This window comes from Carlito syrichta, unplaced genomic scaffold (assembly GCF_000164805.1).
Source record: "Carlito syrichta isolate Samal-C Ts95f unplaced genomic scaffold, Tarsius_syrichta-2.0.1 Scaffold309284, whole genome shotgun sequence".
NCBI classification, from domain to species: domain Eukaryota; kingdom Metazoa; phylum Chordata; class Mammalia; order Primates; family Tarsiidae; genus Carlito; species Carlito syrichta.
The window spans coordinates 167,407-184,302 of record NW_007253380.1 but is presented as its reverse complement, the minus strand read 5'-3'; the positions used below and the strand labels follow the sequence as shown (position 1 = coordinate 184,302).

At 38.9% G+C, this 16,896-nt stretch overlaps 1 protein-coding gene across 1 annotated transcript in view; it reads right to left on the bottom strand.

The window, feature by feature from the left end:
- Positions 1-4,145: 4,145 nt before the first annotated feature.
- BACE2 (beta-site APP-cleaving enzyme 2) overlaps positions 4,146-16,896 on the bottom strand; it is a 55,420-nt gene continuing 42,669 nt past the window's right edge. The window contains exon 9 of the mRNA XM_008067086.1: positions 4,146-4,638. Coding sequence (XP_008065277.1) covers positions 4,385-4,638 — 254 coding nt within the window. The 3' untranslated portion in view covers positions 4,146-4,384. The remainder of the gene's footprint in view (positions 4,639-16,896) is intronic.

The window sequence follows — 16,896 nt, the reverse complement described above, 5'->3', positions numbered from 1 at the left end:
AAATGCTCAGACCACAAAGGTAACTTTGCCAACTCCCTTTGACCTCAGTCACTGAATCCTGCCCTATAAACTTCCCAGGGCACAACGTTGAATGTGCAGTCTAAGGCCTGTGTCCTGTCTGGGCACTTAGGCATCGCTAGTTGTATTAGGATAGATGTGTTCAAAATATGGCCACAAAGCAAGTTTCTCTTGGCCCAATTGTTCTGTTGATAAATTATCAATCCTGAAAATGTTCCTTTGGAAAATTCCTAAAAAACAGGCTGTGTCAAAACTTGGGGTAAAATGAGGTACCCACAGCATTCTGGGCTGTTCTCAGCTGGTCTAGACCTTCATGGCCCACTGCCCACTGAGGGGTATAACCTCTCTTCTGGTTCCATCTTGCCCCACCTCATTCCTAGATTCTGGAATTTGTCATGTCCCAGCAATCCTCTACCCTGTGTTTTTTGAATGAACCAATCCTTATTTGGTGTGGGCAACACACGGGCCACCCAGACACATTTTCTGTCAATGCTGGCATCAATAGATGACCTTAGCTTGAATACTGAATACTCTTGAAGTTTGGGGTTGGTGGTTCTGCAAAGTAAGTCACAGTTTCAGAGGAATCAGTCACTTTCAGAGTAGGAGAAATCCGAGGCTGCCTGGAATTAAGGTGTCTTTTCCAAAAGAGCTCATTCTGCTCATTTTGTTAGCGTACTTTCAATTATATTCTTACTTTCCCTCCCCACTCTCAAAATGCATTTTTCCAGCTTGCTATTTAACTGGTAAACTGCAACAAGTTCAAATCTGAAATTGTCAAAGCCACCAGAGATGTACAAAATAACTTCTGTTGTGTGGAATTTTCTTGGCACTAAAAAAATCTAGAACCTCTCTTGGCAACACCCTTAATTTTACATTTTATGGTGTTTGGTTGTTTTTCCTAAAAAAAAAAAAAAAAATCCTAGTGGCAACTTTTTCCTCTGAACAGTTCTATAATCAATTCTAATAAGTTTGTGAAAGAGAAAACACACTGGGAGTCCACCCAATTATTTGGTTTCCACTAATAAGGATAAAGTCTGTGAAACTCAATTATTGTTGTTTATGGAACAGACTGTTGGGCAGTGATTCATTCCCAATGACAGCAAGTGGCGTTAGGCCAGAACTCAGAACTGAAATGTATGCGGCAGCTCCATCAAGGAGGGACAGGGTGAGAAGAACTTCACAAATTCTCATTCATATGCCGGGCTTACTAAAAATTAAATAAATAATCCCCCTTCAGCTCTTAAATGAGATAACAGCATCTCCAAATCACAACTGCTTTTCAAAATCTATTACCTAAAGCTCTGGGGAGTGAGTCATTAAGGCTGTCTTGCTGGGAACTAATTTCACAATTTTGAACAGTAACTGACCCCAAATTTATCTCCAATCAAACCCTCTGTGTTTCATGATGAAGCAGGTAAAGGTCTTCCAAATATTCAGAAGTGGAATGTGTTCAGGAAAAACATTTCCTGCAGTCACACACAGGGCATCTGTTTTTTTAGTGCCAGGTACTTGTTTTTAGTTCAGAAGAAATACAAAATCGCGTACAGTACATGCCAGGAGATCTGACACCAATTACTTAGGATTCTTTTAAATTTCCAAGAATAAAAAATAGAATCAATCTCCAACTCACTTCTTTCTATTTTTTTTATAAACAGCTCCCAGTTACTGAAGGCAAGACTTCATATTTTGGACTTCCAAAGAAGTTATCAAGAATATACAGCATCATCCTATTTAAAATAATATTGTTCCTACAGAAGTATCAGAGTTCTCATCAGAGTTGACAAGGTTTCTGACAACCTAATTCTAAGCTGTACCTTTCGGGCAAGGACCATCTTCTAGCATTTTCCACAGTATATTACAAAGTAAAAATGACACCCTCAAAGGGCTGCTATTTCCTCTCCTGTTCAAAGCAAACCTCCTTGAAGGTTTGCCAAGCGAAGCATCAATTTACATAGCTGGAGGAGATGGGTGTCACTAACAGGGTTTTGATTCAAAGTCCAATTCTCAGCAGCAAGGCATGCCAGAAAAATATCCTGTATTCAGTTGTCTATTTCATTCCTGTTGCTAAGTTATGCTTTTGTAATTTAAGTATTTTCATTAAAATGTCACATTCAATGACATCTGAGATTAAAAAGTAGAGAAATGTGATATGAAATACAGTGTGACAGCAAACTTCATTCGATGACTCTACTTGGAACCTGTCTTGTTATTTTCATGTATTACGAGAACAGTGCCTGCCAATCTTCTGAGGTGGGGAAGGAAACCTGACACAATGAAATAAATCAAAAGATGCTGTATGAAGAAATGAACAGCAAAACTAACCAGCTCATTCCTGCAATTCCCTCAATTCTATTTTATTTCAGGGGTGTGAATTTTTTACAGCAAGGGAAGGCACAGGTTACGGGCATTGGCTCCTCTCCTATGCAGAGTGGCCCACAGAACAGGAACCACTGAAAAAGCCAACAGGACAAGAAGAAAGTTCAACTTCCAGAGATTTCGAACTCTGAAATGCGTTCTGAAAGTATTAGTTCTCAACAAGCTGAGACTATACATGACAATGGGCATCTGATAACAGAACCCCCAACTCCCATTCCATGCCATTCTGTTCCTTCCAAGATGCATCTCAAATCTTCCCTCCCAAGAATTGCACAGATTATTCTGGTTGTGGGAGAGAATTCAAGGACACTGTAACAAGCCTTAGTGGGCTGGCTCCATATCTCTTTGATGTGGTCACATATTTCTCCATAGGGTTGTGACCTGGGGAACCAGTGAGCAGAACAGATGGCTGAAACATCTAGACATAGCCCATTGTGAACAGAAATGACACTCCTGCAAGAGGGGACACTAGCACTTCCGGTGGAATTTTATTATATATCCAACTCACCCCAATAGCAATGCAAAGTGAACATTGAACTTGGCACACAAACAGGAGTGAAGGGATATTGGCTTTAAGCCCTTCTCCTAATGACATCAAATCATATAAGGCTGGCTATGTAGAGTTAAAGGCTTCCACTCCTCTTCGGCAAAGGCCTCAATGAGTGATTTAGAAAGTGGGATTTACCCAAATAAGGACACCGCTGCACACCTATCATCAAAGATTGAACACACCAAAGGAAAGAAACACATAGGTCCACCGCTAAACAGATCCATTTAAGCTGATTCAGATGGGTATGCTTGAGCCTATGGGTCTCTGCAAAGGCAAACAACACGGCTTCAAGCATGGAGAAAAACAGAAGTTTCTCATGTCCTCTGCATGTCTTGTATCTTCCTTTTCCAACAGCTGGTCAGAAGTGTGGGCATTTAGTCATTTCACTATTTTCCCAACAAGGTGATAACCAACCTACATTTAGAGTGGACTGGGGGGGGGGGGAAATAAACAAAAACAAAAAACAAAAAATCTAAGCCAGAGAAGTAGAATTTACTTTTCTCATTAAAATGCTGTTTGTTATTTTTAAGTGAGAGCCAGCACATGTGATGATGACCAGCTTGGTGAAGAACATCTCCAGGTGGATGTGCAGTTCAGCACCTGTTAGGATGAGGATTCTTTTGGGTGAGGGAAACACCTGAACCCCCACCCAGGCACAGGACCCTGGGCAAAGTCTCAAAAGAGGTAGTGTTTTTACTTTTACACCAACAATACCACATAAGTATTGGGTACAAAAGAGTAGGTTTCCTTCCCACTCTACCTCAATGGGCAAAAGAACGTGCATCTTCAGGAGACGCTGGTGAGGACTGCTGGCGATGACCTCCTCATGGATTCTGGCTCCCGTTCAGAGCACAGAGAGACCCACAAAAGGGACCTGCTGCTCTGCTTCTGACTCAGAAGAGGGTAGCGTGGTTGTATCATCAGGCCCAATGTTGCTTCTCCTGCTGCCATACTGTGAGCTTTCTAGTACCACCCTGACTCAGGCTGAGGTCTGGCACGAAATACCCTTAAATGCAATACAAAAAGCTTCCTGTGAGCTAAGAGGGTTTATCAATTATATGCATTCATTTTTCCAGAGACTGGAGAGAGAAGATAAGTAGCCAAGGCTTATTTGTTGTTGTTTGGTTGGTTTTTGGTGGCTTACCTAGACAGTTTGGCATAACCAATCCTATAGAGCCTAAAGCCCAATTCACTGTTTCGCTTGAGAATGAGGTGTTTTTTTTTTTATTATCATTTCTCTTGAAAGTAAGGAAGAATTGGAAGCTTTAAAATCAAGAATCAACATACAGTGCATCTGGAAGGCATCTGGGAGCAGGGCAGAGATTTAAGACTAATGGACACAGGAAGAAGCTTTGCCTTACATCCCACGCCTGCTGCTCTTGAAATATAATTTTCTTAATAGCTAAGAGTTCAAGGCTGCCCGAGGTCAGATTTTGCTCTTCACTTCCAGCGATGTCTGACCAGTGAGGACTCATCGTTGACGACCTCGGGATCACGGGGGTGATGCCGACACCGGAATGGAAGCAGCAGCAGGATGATTAAGATAAGAAGGATGACTCCACACACGCTCAAGAGAGTATAGGAGACGATCCACAAAATGGGTTCCTGCAAAGCATGCGTGGGGACACAGTTGCTGGCTATGTCATCTGTTGAGAAAGGACCCGAAATTTCAGACACTGGAGCACCTGCAATTTCTGAGGAGAAAGAAGAGGAAAAAATCCACAGCTATGAAATAAGCAGTCCATCTGCAATGTATGACACAGAGACAACCTCTTGGTTTATTAAACCACAGTCAAAGCAGCACTCAGGTCCCAGTGATTCAGTCCACTGAAGATGCACCGAGGGGTCTCAGTGGCAGTGTGCCTTCACGGGTCCTGTACCCTGCACATAGGAACAACAGCGTATCTCAAGGTCTGCAGGTGCTGAGCCTAAGTGGTAGAGGGAAATATGCAGCAGGGTGCATGAGGGGACACCCTGTACCTCTCAGAAGGCTGACAAGACTGTGGCGCTATGCGGGTAAGAGGGCACAGGTTAGTGTCTGATAGTATCAACTGGGCAGGTTATGCTTCCTCAGTGGAGATGAGAAAGAAAGAGGGGAAAGAGAAGGAGAATCTACTGCAGAGAGCTCAGCTGGACCTGAGTCAAGGGGTATTTTCCCTGGTGGAGTTCATTCTCTATGGTGGGTTCCGCACTAGACAGGGTCCTCTTGTCAGTCTGACCCATAGTCTCAAATGGGTTCCAAAACCACTTGGGCAGGACTGACTCGGGAGACCCTCCTCCAATGTTACATCGACAACCAGGTGCAGCAAAAGAATGCAATGTCTAATTCATGACATCACTGATGATGAACAGAGATTGTTAAAAATCAAGGGGAACTTCTACTAGAGACTCTTGAATAACCTCTAACTGGGAAGAAAGTTGAGATGCTTTCTTAAGGTCAGTTTGGGAATTGTGATTTCATTTACCTATATCAGGTATATCTGCCCCTTCCAAGAATATGGCATCTTAAGCTTTACTTGGAAAATGAAAAAGAAATAGACCTCATTACCCATTGTCTTACTTAATCACAGAAATGAATATTTTGGCACCAGAAAATAACATCACGAAACATTTAATTTTTCTGTAACTAAGGCCGCGAGATCTTCAGGGCTGCCAAACAAGATTCTTTTTGATTGGGGAAAGAAAAAGTCAAAATAACTGGAATACTGGTCTTAAAAGAGTGTTTTTACAATGAGGGGAAAACAGATTTGATTACTTTGCAAAGAGAGTACACTTTCTTGCTAATGTGGATTCCTTTAGAATATGGCTTTTCTAAGTGTACCGAAAAAAAAAAGCCATGAAAAAGAGACTGCCAACACCTAAGAAGAGAGAGACACCGCCTGCAGTTAATCTAGACTCCCAAGTGCCTACAGTAGGGTTGGCAAATGACACCTGGCAGGCTGAAGCCACCTGCCATCTCTTTGAAAATCAAGTTTTATTGGAACACAGCCACAGCCATTCATTTACAAGTTGTCTATGGTTCCTCCTGTGCTGCACCAGTGGAGCAGGGCAACAGAGGCCATCCGGCTCACAATACTACACACTCATCATTTGGCCCTTTATGGCAAAAGTTTCCCAATCTCTGGCCTATAGCATGAAAAGGCAAATATTTCACAATCATTTTAAATAATTAAAAACAACCTTCTTCTTACTACAAAGGCAATACATATTTATGGTAGAAGATGTGAAAATACATGCAAATAAAAATGCACTTATAAATTAACCAGTCAGAAATAATTAATATTTGCATTTTTAGAGTATAATTACTTTCCATGCATCAATTTTTTAAACAAAGATAGGACTATGTAGTATATGCTGTTTGGTAAACTACATTTTCACTTTACATATGATTAAAATCTTTCCCCGTCACTTCATTTTCAACTATGTTGTTTTTATGACTACACAAAAAACCGTATTATGGATGTTTCAAATACGTTTACTAATCTCCTATTCGAGGCCATTTATGTGCTTTTCAACATTTCTACCATCACGAACACTGGGCTGAGAATCACCTTGTACCTAAATCTTTGCTTATATACTTAGCTTTTTCAGAAAGAGGTCCTAAAAGTAACATTATGGGTTAAGCATGCTGATATATCTGAATATACTGCCCATGAGAAAGACTGAATCGGTGTCTATGCCTGCCAGACTGGTGTGGGAGTGCCCACTTCCCACACCCTCACCAGGACTGGGATATAAGAATGAGGACCCTTAATCCAAACTCATAATTTTTACAATTCTTTCATTACCAGTAAGGGCATTATTTTAAAAATTATTATTATCCATTTATATTTGTATTATAATGTCTTTTTTCTCATTAATTTGTAAGTATCCTCTATGTGTTAAAAATATATATTTTTATATTGCAAGTGTCTTTCCACAGTAGGCCATTTGCCTTTTTTATTTAAAAAAATTACTTTGTGAATGAAAAAGCCTTAACCAATACAATTATGAAAAGGAAACATACTTAATGTAAAGACAACAATACCCCCAAATACAGTAAAGCATAAGGAAATTAAAAATCACTTGAAACTGCTACTGCTTCGAGCCAAGGTGGTTTTAAGAGGAACCAGATTAACCCTCTTGCGTGAAACAACTAAAACGTTGAAGAAAAAATATAGAAGAAAATGCTCTGAAAATATAGGAAATATGCCCCGAGAGACAATAAATACAGTGCTGGGAAACAAATGCAGACAGCCTAGCACGGCTCCAGTCACTGCCTTGAGAAAGTATCCAGGTTGTGGCACAGGGCAAGTGAACCCAAGCGGAGGTCAGCAGTGCCCTGAGGAGACAGACAGGAATCCAGGGACGCCATGGCTGTAGGAGTTTGCAGGGCAGAGTAATGGAGAAGAGACAGTTGCACCAAGGGAAATGCCTAGTATCTTCAGAGGGCCTTCCTTGAGCCTTAGGCTGAGTACCAATCAGAGAATGACAAAGACCAGGGAAAGAACCACTTGAAAAGGGTTAGAACAGGAGCTCACTTAGAGCTGAGAATAGTGCCTGTTCCCAACTGTTTCCGATTTGCTATGTTTCCCAGAGTAAAGGAAAAAAATAATTTACAGGCCATCAGTTAAAGTACTAAGAAGGACCTTTACTCTGTAAGGGGAAAAAAGTAACCATAGACAAAACACTGCTCTGATTCTATCTAATGATGGTTAAAACTAAGAAAAGAAAATATCAAACTCATCGTAAGTAACTTAATTGTAACCCAGAAAAAAAAAAAAAAAGCTCAAGAATATTTTTTAGAATTCAAAAATTCAGCACCCAATTCAAAATGTCTCACTTCAGTAAAAAATTAACAAGCGTCTTAGTTCATTTGAGCTTGTATAACAGAATACTGTAGGCTGGGTGGCTTACAAAAACATCTATTTCTCATAGTCTAGAGGCTGGAAAGGTCAAGATTAAAGTACCTGTACCTTCAGTGTCTGATGCAGGCTCGCTTCCTGGTTCGTAGACAACCATCTTTTTGCTGTGTCCTCACATGTTGGTAGGAACCAGGGAACTCTCTGGAATCTCTTTATAAGGGAATTAATCCCATTCAAAAAGGAGATCTGCTCTTATAACCTAATCACCTCTCAAAAGTCTGACTCCAAATACTATCATATTAGGGATTAGGTTTCAACATAAGAATTTTGCTGGGACATGAACATTCAGTCTATAGCACCAATTATGCAAAAAAGCAGGAAAGCATAATTCATTAAAAAAAAAAAGAATCAATTGGAACTTGGCAAGAAATGGCAAAGATTACAGAATTAGCAGACAGATTATTAAGACGGTTACTATAACTGTATTCTACTCAAGAAACTAGAGGAAATATTAAACATGTCAAATTGAGACATAAAAGATACTAAAAGACCTAAATCAAACCTTTAAAAATATAAACTGCAATATATGAGATGAGAAGTACTCTGGATGGTTTTAATAGCAGATTATACACCACAGAAAAACAGACTAGTGAATTTAAGCTTAAGAACAGAGACTGTCCAAAATGAAACAAACAGAGGAAAATACTGAAAAAAATAGAGAGAGAACATCAATAAACCGTGGACAACTTCAAGCTGCTAAATCATGTAATCAGAGGACTCAAAGGGAAGGAGAGGGAGGCAAAAAACATTTAAAGAAACAATAACTGAAAATTTTCCAAAGTTGATGGAAACTATAAACCCACAGATCCAAAAGGTCCAATCCCAACCACAGGAAACATGACATGGAATATACCAGTGAACTGCTGAAAATCACTGATAAAGAGAAAAACCTTAAAAGTAGAAAGATTGTGTACAAAGGAACAAAAATAAGGGTTCTAAAAGATTTCATATCAGAAACTATGCAAACTAGAAGACAATGGAGCAACATCTTTAAAGTACTGGTGGGGGGAAACCCTGGAAACCTAAAATTCTATACTCAGCAAAAAAGATCTTTCAAAAATGAAGATGAAATAAAGATGTTTTCAGAAATTGATATAATTCATCATAAGCAGATTGGATATCATAGAAAAACCTGCATCTACACAAAAGAATGAACTGTATAGCCAGTTATAAAATCTTTACTTTTAATTTTAAATATTTGAAAAGAGGCTGGGTGTAGTGATCTCACCCCTATAATCCCAGTGCTTTGGGAGGTTGAGGTGAGAGAACTGAGCCCAGGAGTTCCACACCAGCCTAGGTAACATAGTGAGACCCTGTCTCTATCAAAATAATAATAATAATATAAATAAATACCTGGACGCGGTGTATGCCTTTAGTTCTAGCTATTTAGGAGGCTGAGGTGGGGGGATTGCTTGAGCCTAGGAATTTGAGGCTGCAGTGAGGAGACAGAATGAGACCCAGTCGCAAGAAAAAAAAATTAAGTTAAAAATAAAATAAATATTTCAAAAGATAATTGACCAATTAAGGCAAAAATCATAACAATGTACTGCGTGGTTTATAACATATGCAAAAGTAAAATATATGACAAAGGACACAGGGGGAAAAATGAAAGTCTACTGTAAGACTCTTAGAGTACATAAAGTGGTAGATGGGAACAAGTCAAAGATGTTGAAGGGCACAGAGAACAATCAAAAGGGCGTCCCCAAGATGGCGCTGCCACCCAAGACAACAAAGGCCCTAAACTCCTAAACTCTGACTTTTCTCTCTTTCTCTTTCTCTCTCTCTCTCTCTCCCCCTCCCTCCCTCCCCAATCCCGTGAACCCTTTCCCTTTTCCCTTGTAGCCACTGCTTTAATAAACCTCTTGGCCTTAAATGAGTGTGGAGTTATCACTGGTGCCTAACTTCTTTCAGATGTATACTATATATCCTAAAGCAACCACTAAAGTTTAAAATAAAGAATTATAGCTAATAAGTCAGCCAAGGACATAAAAAGAAATCTGAAAAACACTTGATCCAAAAGAAAGCAGAAAAAAGGAAAAAAGAAATAAAGAACAGATTAGAGAAAACAAATAGCCAGATGGTAGATTTACAACAACATCAATCACCACTTTAAATACAAAGAGCCTAAACCAGGAGTTGGCAGACTTTTTCTGTTAAGGGCCAGACAATAAATATGTTAGGTTTTTTGGGTCACATTCCTTTTTATTGTTTTTTAACCCTTTAAAAATGTAAAAATCTTTCTTGGATCACAGGTCATACAAAAACAAGCTACAGGCCAGATGTAACCTGTTATTTGCTGACCTCTGACCTAAACAACTCAACTAAAAGCAGAGATTGTTAAATGAGGTAAAAAGGAAGAGTCAAGTATATGCTGTCGGCAAGAAGCCCACTTTCAATGTAAAGACTCAAATATGTTTATACTAATCAAAAGAAACCCAGAATGGCTATATTAGTATCAGATAGAGTACATACAGTTCAATTCATAAACAGAACATAATAATCCTAAATGATTTTGCATCTAATAAAAGAGTTTCAAAATACATGAAACAAGAATGATGAAAATGTAAAGAGAAATAGACAAATCCACAAATATGGTCAGATTCTATCATCCCTTTCTCAATAATTGGACAAGTAGGCAGAAAGTAACATACAGAATACTGAACCCTACCAATTAACTTGACCTAATTGACAATTATAGAAGACTCTACCCAGAACAGCAGAAAATATGTTGTTTGTCAGAGCATGCAGAATATTTACCATGATAGACTGTATTCTTGGCCATAAAGCAGTTTAAATAAATTTAGAAGGTTTCACTCCACAGAACTATATTCTCTGACCACATTGAAATTAAATTAGAAGTCAGTAACATAAAACTACCTGGAAAATCCTTAAATACTTGGGAACTAAATAATACATTTCTAAAACTATAACACTTCTGAAAGAAAATACAGGAGAAAATCTTTGTGTCCTTGAGTTAGGCAAAACATTTCTTAACTACAATATCAAAAAGCACAATTTGAAAACAAAAAAAGATTTTAATGTCATCAACATTGAGTAAGAACTTCTCTTTGAAAGACAATATTAAGAGACTGAAGAGACTGGAAGAAAATATTTGCAAGTCAAATTTATGATAAGGAACTCATATTCTGAATATATAAAGAACTCTAAAAACTCATTAATGAGAAAACAAACACCCCAATACAAAAAATGGGGCAAGAACATTTGAAATGACACTTCATTAAAGATGCGTGACTGGCAAAAAACATGAAAAGATACTCAAGATCATTAGTCATTAGGAAAGTGCAAATCAAAACCAATATGAAATACCATTAAATACCTATTAAAATTAAAAGACTGACCATACTAAATGTTGATAAGGCTATGAAGCAACTAGAACTCTTGCTGGTAGAAATGTAATGTAATACAGCCAACTCTGAAAATCAATTTGGCAATTTTAGGAAGTGAAACATACCTATTATATAACCTAGCCATTCCACTCCTTAGTATTTATCCAGGAAAAATGAAAACACAGGTCCAAGGACTTGTGCACTACTGCTCATAGCAGATTTATTTATAATTGCCATCTCCTTCCAAAAAAACCTGGCAACAACCCAAAAGTTTATCAACAGGTGAATGAGGGGAAATAAATTGTAGGTATCTATCCAACTGAGCACTGAACTATTGAAACATGAAACATTATGGGTGAACCTCAAAATAATTATATTGAGAACAGTTAGACAAAATTAAATACATACTGTACGATTCCATTTATATAAAATTCTAAGAAATTAAAACTCACCTACAGTGACAGAAGGCAGGTCAGAGGTTTCCTGAGGAAGTTGGCAGCGATGGGGGAGGGTGGGGGAAGAGTGGTCAACAAGGGCTGGACAGCAGGGAGAAAAGCTCCCTGGCTATGTTTGCCACCTTGTTCGTGGTGATGGTTTCAACAATGTATACACTTATAAAAATTGTACCCTGTCAACATGAACTGACTATTTCATAATAATTACATGCCAACAGTTGTTTTAAAAATTAAAAGAACAAGGTAGTCAAAACAAGCATGCCAAAGAACCAACCACACATGTGATATGACAGCACTGAAGTTAAAAAAAAAAAGAAAAAAAAAACCAACCTCAGTCATGCTGTGTCCCTGAGGACTGATATTAGACTGATATCAGGTGTTTTTCAAATTGAACACCTGAGTTTATACCCATTCCTTCATATTTGCCGTGTGGTGTGTGTAAAAAATACCCCCCCCAAAAAAACCCCAACAAACCCAACAAAATTACATTTTCTTCAATGTATATATATTACTTTTTTTTTTTTTCTGAGTTGGAGTCTCACTCCATCGCCCAGGCTGGAGTGCAGTGGCACACTCACGGTTACCCCGGCATCGACCTGCTGGGCTCCGGTGATCCTTCCGCCTCAGCCTTCCAACTAGCCAGAACTATATGTATGTGCTACCACAGCCCGCTAATTTTTGATTTATTGTAGAGATGAGGTCTCGCCAAGTTGCCTGGGCTGGTCTCAAACCCGCAGGCTCAGACAATTCACTCACCTCAGCCTTCCAAAGTGCTGGGATTACAGGCTGAGCTACCAAGCCCAGCAAACTTTTTTTTAAGAGATGAGGAACTGCTCACAGCAGATTTATTTATAATTGCCCAGGACACAGCTATTCATAGGTGTGATTATAGCTCACTGCAGCATCGAACTCCTGGGCTCAAATGATCCTCCTGCCTCAGCCTCCTGAGGAGGCATGTATTACTTTTATAGTTAGAAGAGTTACGTAGAGTTGTTTCTAAGTTTTTGAAAAACAGTACCAATTTAAGGCTGTCAGACATAATGCTTTATTTGGAAATAACTATATTCTCACATTTGCTAACTAGCTACCAACATTAAAGGAAAACTGATTTAAAATTACTTCTGATTTAAAATTAGGATATTTTCTAGGAATGCTATTCACTGGATGGTCTGCATACTTACTCCTTACCCTACTCATTCTATGGTCATAGAGCAGATTCATTTTTATACTGATCTATGAGAGGCCATAGTACGTACTGGGCAAGAACACGGGCACTGACACTAGACTTCTGGGGTTCTAATCCTAGTCGGTATGAGCTGTGTGATCTGGGTCAAGTTACTTCCTTGCCCCCTGTTTCCTCATCTGTAAAATGGGGATAATGATAGCCCTACAAGTCAGTCTTGTTGTAAGAACAAACAAGTTAATGGATGTTAAGCACTCAACACAAAGCCTGGGCTAAGGTCAATGCTATGTGTCACATAATTTTGAATTGTTTCATCAGTGTCTCAGGTTATAATTTTAATTATGCATTTTCTCTATGTTGTTCCCCAAAAGGTCATGAACCAGTTGATAATGAGTGCCCAAGGAAGAATCATCATTTTACCAAGTATAAAAATTAGAGACCAGGCACAGTGGCTCACGCTTATAATCCTAGTACTTTGGGAAGCTGAGATGGGACGATTCCTTGAGCCCAGGAGTTTGAGACCAGTCTTGGCAACATAGAGAGACCTCGTCTCTACAAAAAAGAAAATAATTAACCAAGTATAGTGGTGAGTGCCTGTGGTTCAGCTACTTAGGGGGCTGAGGCAGAAGGATCACCTGAGCCTGGAAGTTTGAGGCTGTGGTGAGTCATGATCATGCCACTGCACTCCAGCCTGGGTGACAGAGTGAGACCCTGATTCAAAAAAGAAATAACATAAAATAAAATTATAGTTGTCAGGTCTTTTCCCTATAACCATGCAAGATAAATGTAAACTGTCCTGCCAAACCGTTTATCTGATCTGAGATGCTTTCCGAGTAGGCATGGTTTATTCAGAAACATGTTCTAGAGTCTCAGGACAGGGATTCTGGACCCAGGGCCAGTTTTCTCTGCAACTTTGTGAAAGTAACTGAACACCTGGGGGTTCAGTGTTCTCTTAGGTAAAATGAGGACACAGAGCTGCCTGCCCCATGCCTTTAGGGTCCCTGGACTTTGGTATCTTTTAATCATGGTCTAAGTGGATGGCAGAGGCATATCTCCGCAACTCTGTTCTTAACAGCTAACTCTTCTATTTTTAAACATAAGCATGTACCAGATGATCCACTTTCAACCTGCAGCAAGAAAAATTCACAGTGAGATGATTGCCATAATCCATGATGTGTCTCAAGTTGTACAAGCTGAAATCTATACAGCTCTTGGGTGCTAAATGTCTCAATCTATAAAAAGAGATGGGTGGTATTTCATAAGCTTTGGATACACTAAAATAAGCGCGTGTTCTCAATTTTAATACTCTATTATCTTCTTAGCTGAAGGACACTTGGCCCAGGCAACATAGAGGCAAACTGAAAGAGCTCCAGTCCCCAGTATCTGTTCCAGGTATGAGACACTGCATATCAAGGACCCAGGCTGGCCCACTCCATGACACACCCTGACATCCAGCTAATTTGACTAGAATAGTGATTCACAGCAGGGATAGGGGTGGGCTGAGGAGAGGCAGGGGCAGCATAAGAAAGGTATCTTGGGAACTTTTTCCAAATACCCATCACCCTCCCACCAACCACTATTCTTCTGTGCCCTTGTTGAAAAGGGGTGTGAGGATATTGATCAGGTATATGTTTAAAATGTTCCCCTGGTGATGTTAACCAAAGATCTTCTATTCACTGTTCCCCTCATCCCAACTCTTAGTCAGCTGACAAAGTTGAATAATTATTAAACGACCAAAGTGAAAGACACTGGGAGAGAGGGGCAGATCCCAAAGATGTTGGCTCCATCAAATGGTGGTAGGTGCAAAAGGTAGAACCTCTTCCCACGCAATAAATAGAAATGAGAATAACATAGAACTACCCACCCCATCTTTAACTATGTAGCTGAGCCCAGAAGTAAGACATTCCTCCATCAGAAATAGGCCCTTGGGCTGGGGTTCAAAAGACTTGAACCTGGGCACCAAGGGGCTGGGCGCTGGAATCGAGATGCTCTGTCTGTCAGTGAAAGAAGCCAGGACACTCTATCAACAAGGAGGCCTGAATCAGCCTGAGGTCTGAGGAGAGGTTGGGGAGGAGGGCAAGAGAGAATCACCTATGAAAAATGGAGACGCCCAAACCTCCACCTCAAGCACAGCTGGTATCTAAAATCACACAACTTGGTATAGAAACCCTAAAGTTCTCATGGTCAGAGGACACTGAGAAAAAAACAAACACAAAATTGCATTATAGCAACACCTTACAACCCAAGGCATACTGAACTCTCTCAGAAGGAAACATGTGCACTCACTAAAGATAAGTTCACAAGAGAAAACTGCAAAACCAATGAAAGAAGGGCTTACTATGAGAGAGGAATCAGCAGACACAAAAACAAGATTAACTCTCCATCAAAGATAGAAAAATAGAACAATCCACACTAGATTACACTGTAGCCACATTTAAAGTGATTTAAAAACTCACTAAAATGCCACACCACCAAGAATTTTTTTAAACTAAAACAAGTTGATTCAAAAGTTCATAAAGGAAAATAAAAATTAAGAAAAAAGGCAGAAAAGTTTTGAAAAGAGAATAATGAAAGGGAACAGATACTATGAGACATACCAATAAAACAGAAAGGAAAATCCAGAAATATATATATATATATCAAATATTTGCTGGAATTTGGTATGTAATCATTGCGGGATTTAAAATTAGTGAAGAAAAGTTGGATTTTTTGATGTTATAGCAATGGAGCAGTCATCTTGGGGAAGAAAAGTCTAATCTATACAGTCTATGCCAACGTAAATAAAACATAAAATTGCTTAAAAAAATCACAAAATACTTTTAGTGAAAAAGGTATTTTAAAATGTAACAGTAGCCGAATGTCTGTAATCACAGCACTTTGGGAAGCCAAGGCAGGGAGATCACTTGAGGCCAGAAATTCAAGATCCGCCTGGGCAACATAGCAAGATCCCATCTCTACAAAAAAATTATAAAAATTAGCTGGGCATGGTAGTATGTGCCTATAGTCCCAGCTACTTGGGAGGCTGAGGTGGGAGAATCATTTAAGCCCCAGAGTTCAAGGTGCAGTGAGCTATGATTGTATCATTATACTCTAGCTTGGATGACAGATGCAAACAAACAAAAAGTAACAGTAGGATAACGCTCTCCAGTCCCCTTCTGCTCTGGAAGTTTTTCTGTCCTCTCAATAAATCCTGCTCCTCCCTACCCCCGAAAAAATAACAGTAAACTCAAGAGTCTTAAAGGAAAAGATCAAAAATGTTTAGTGTAAACATTTTTTTTACACTAAAACACATTATAAGTAAAACTTTAACATTTACAAGTAAAATATGAAGTATAGTTTTTCTTCAAATATTAATTACTCCATTACATATAGAGTTCCTATAAATCAATACCAAAAAACCCTTAAAGATCCAACAGAAAAAAATGGACAAAAGATATGAATGGATAGTTCAAGGAAAATGATAAATAAATGAACCTACACAGATGAAAATAAACTAAAACTCACCCATAGAAAGTAATACAAATTTAAATTATACTGGGATAATCATTTTTCAGCTTTTAGATTGGCAAAATTCCCAAAAGTTTGATGACACAGTGTTGGCAGGGCTGACTGGAGAAATATACTAGAAACCTGGTAAGGCCAGGTAAAAGTGAGTGTAATCTCTACAGAAGGCAGTATGATGATATTTACCAAAATCACAAATTCTTATACCCCTTAGCTCAGCAATCCTACTTCTAGTAATTTAACTGGAGATACATTTTCCTTTATGTGAATGGAGAGATATACCTGGTGTCCATTGCAGTATTGTTTGTGACAATAAAAGGCTGGAAACACTCTAAATGTCTATCTAATAAACCACGAGTCTCAAAAAAACGAGGCAGCACTTTTTGTACTAATATTATGACCTCTGAGGAAGTGGGGTGCTCTGTATTATACCTTCTGAATATTACCTAGCATTTAATTAAATAAAAATAAAAAGATTAAGAAAAGCAAAACCACAATAAAACTATTACAGAACACTACAGAAAAGTTGACCAGTCTATTTGTAAAAGTAACAAATAGA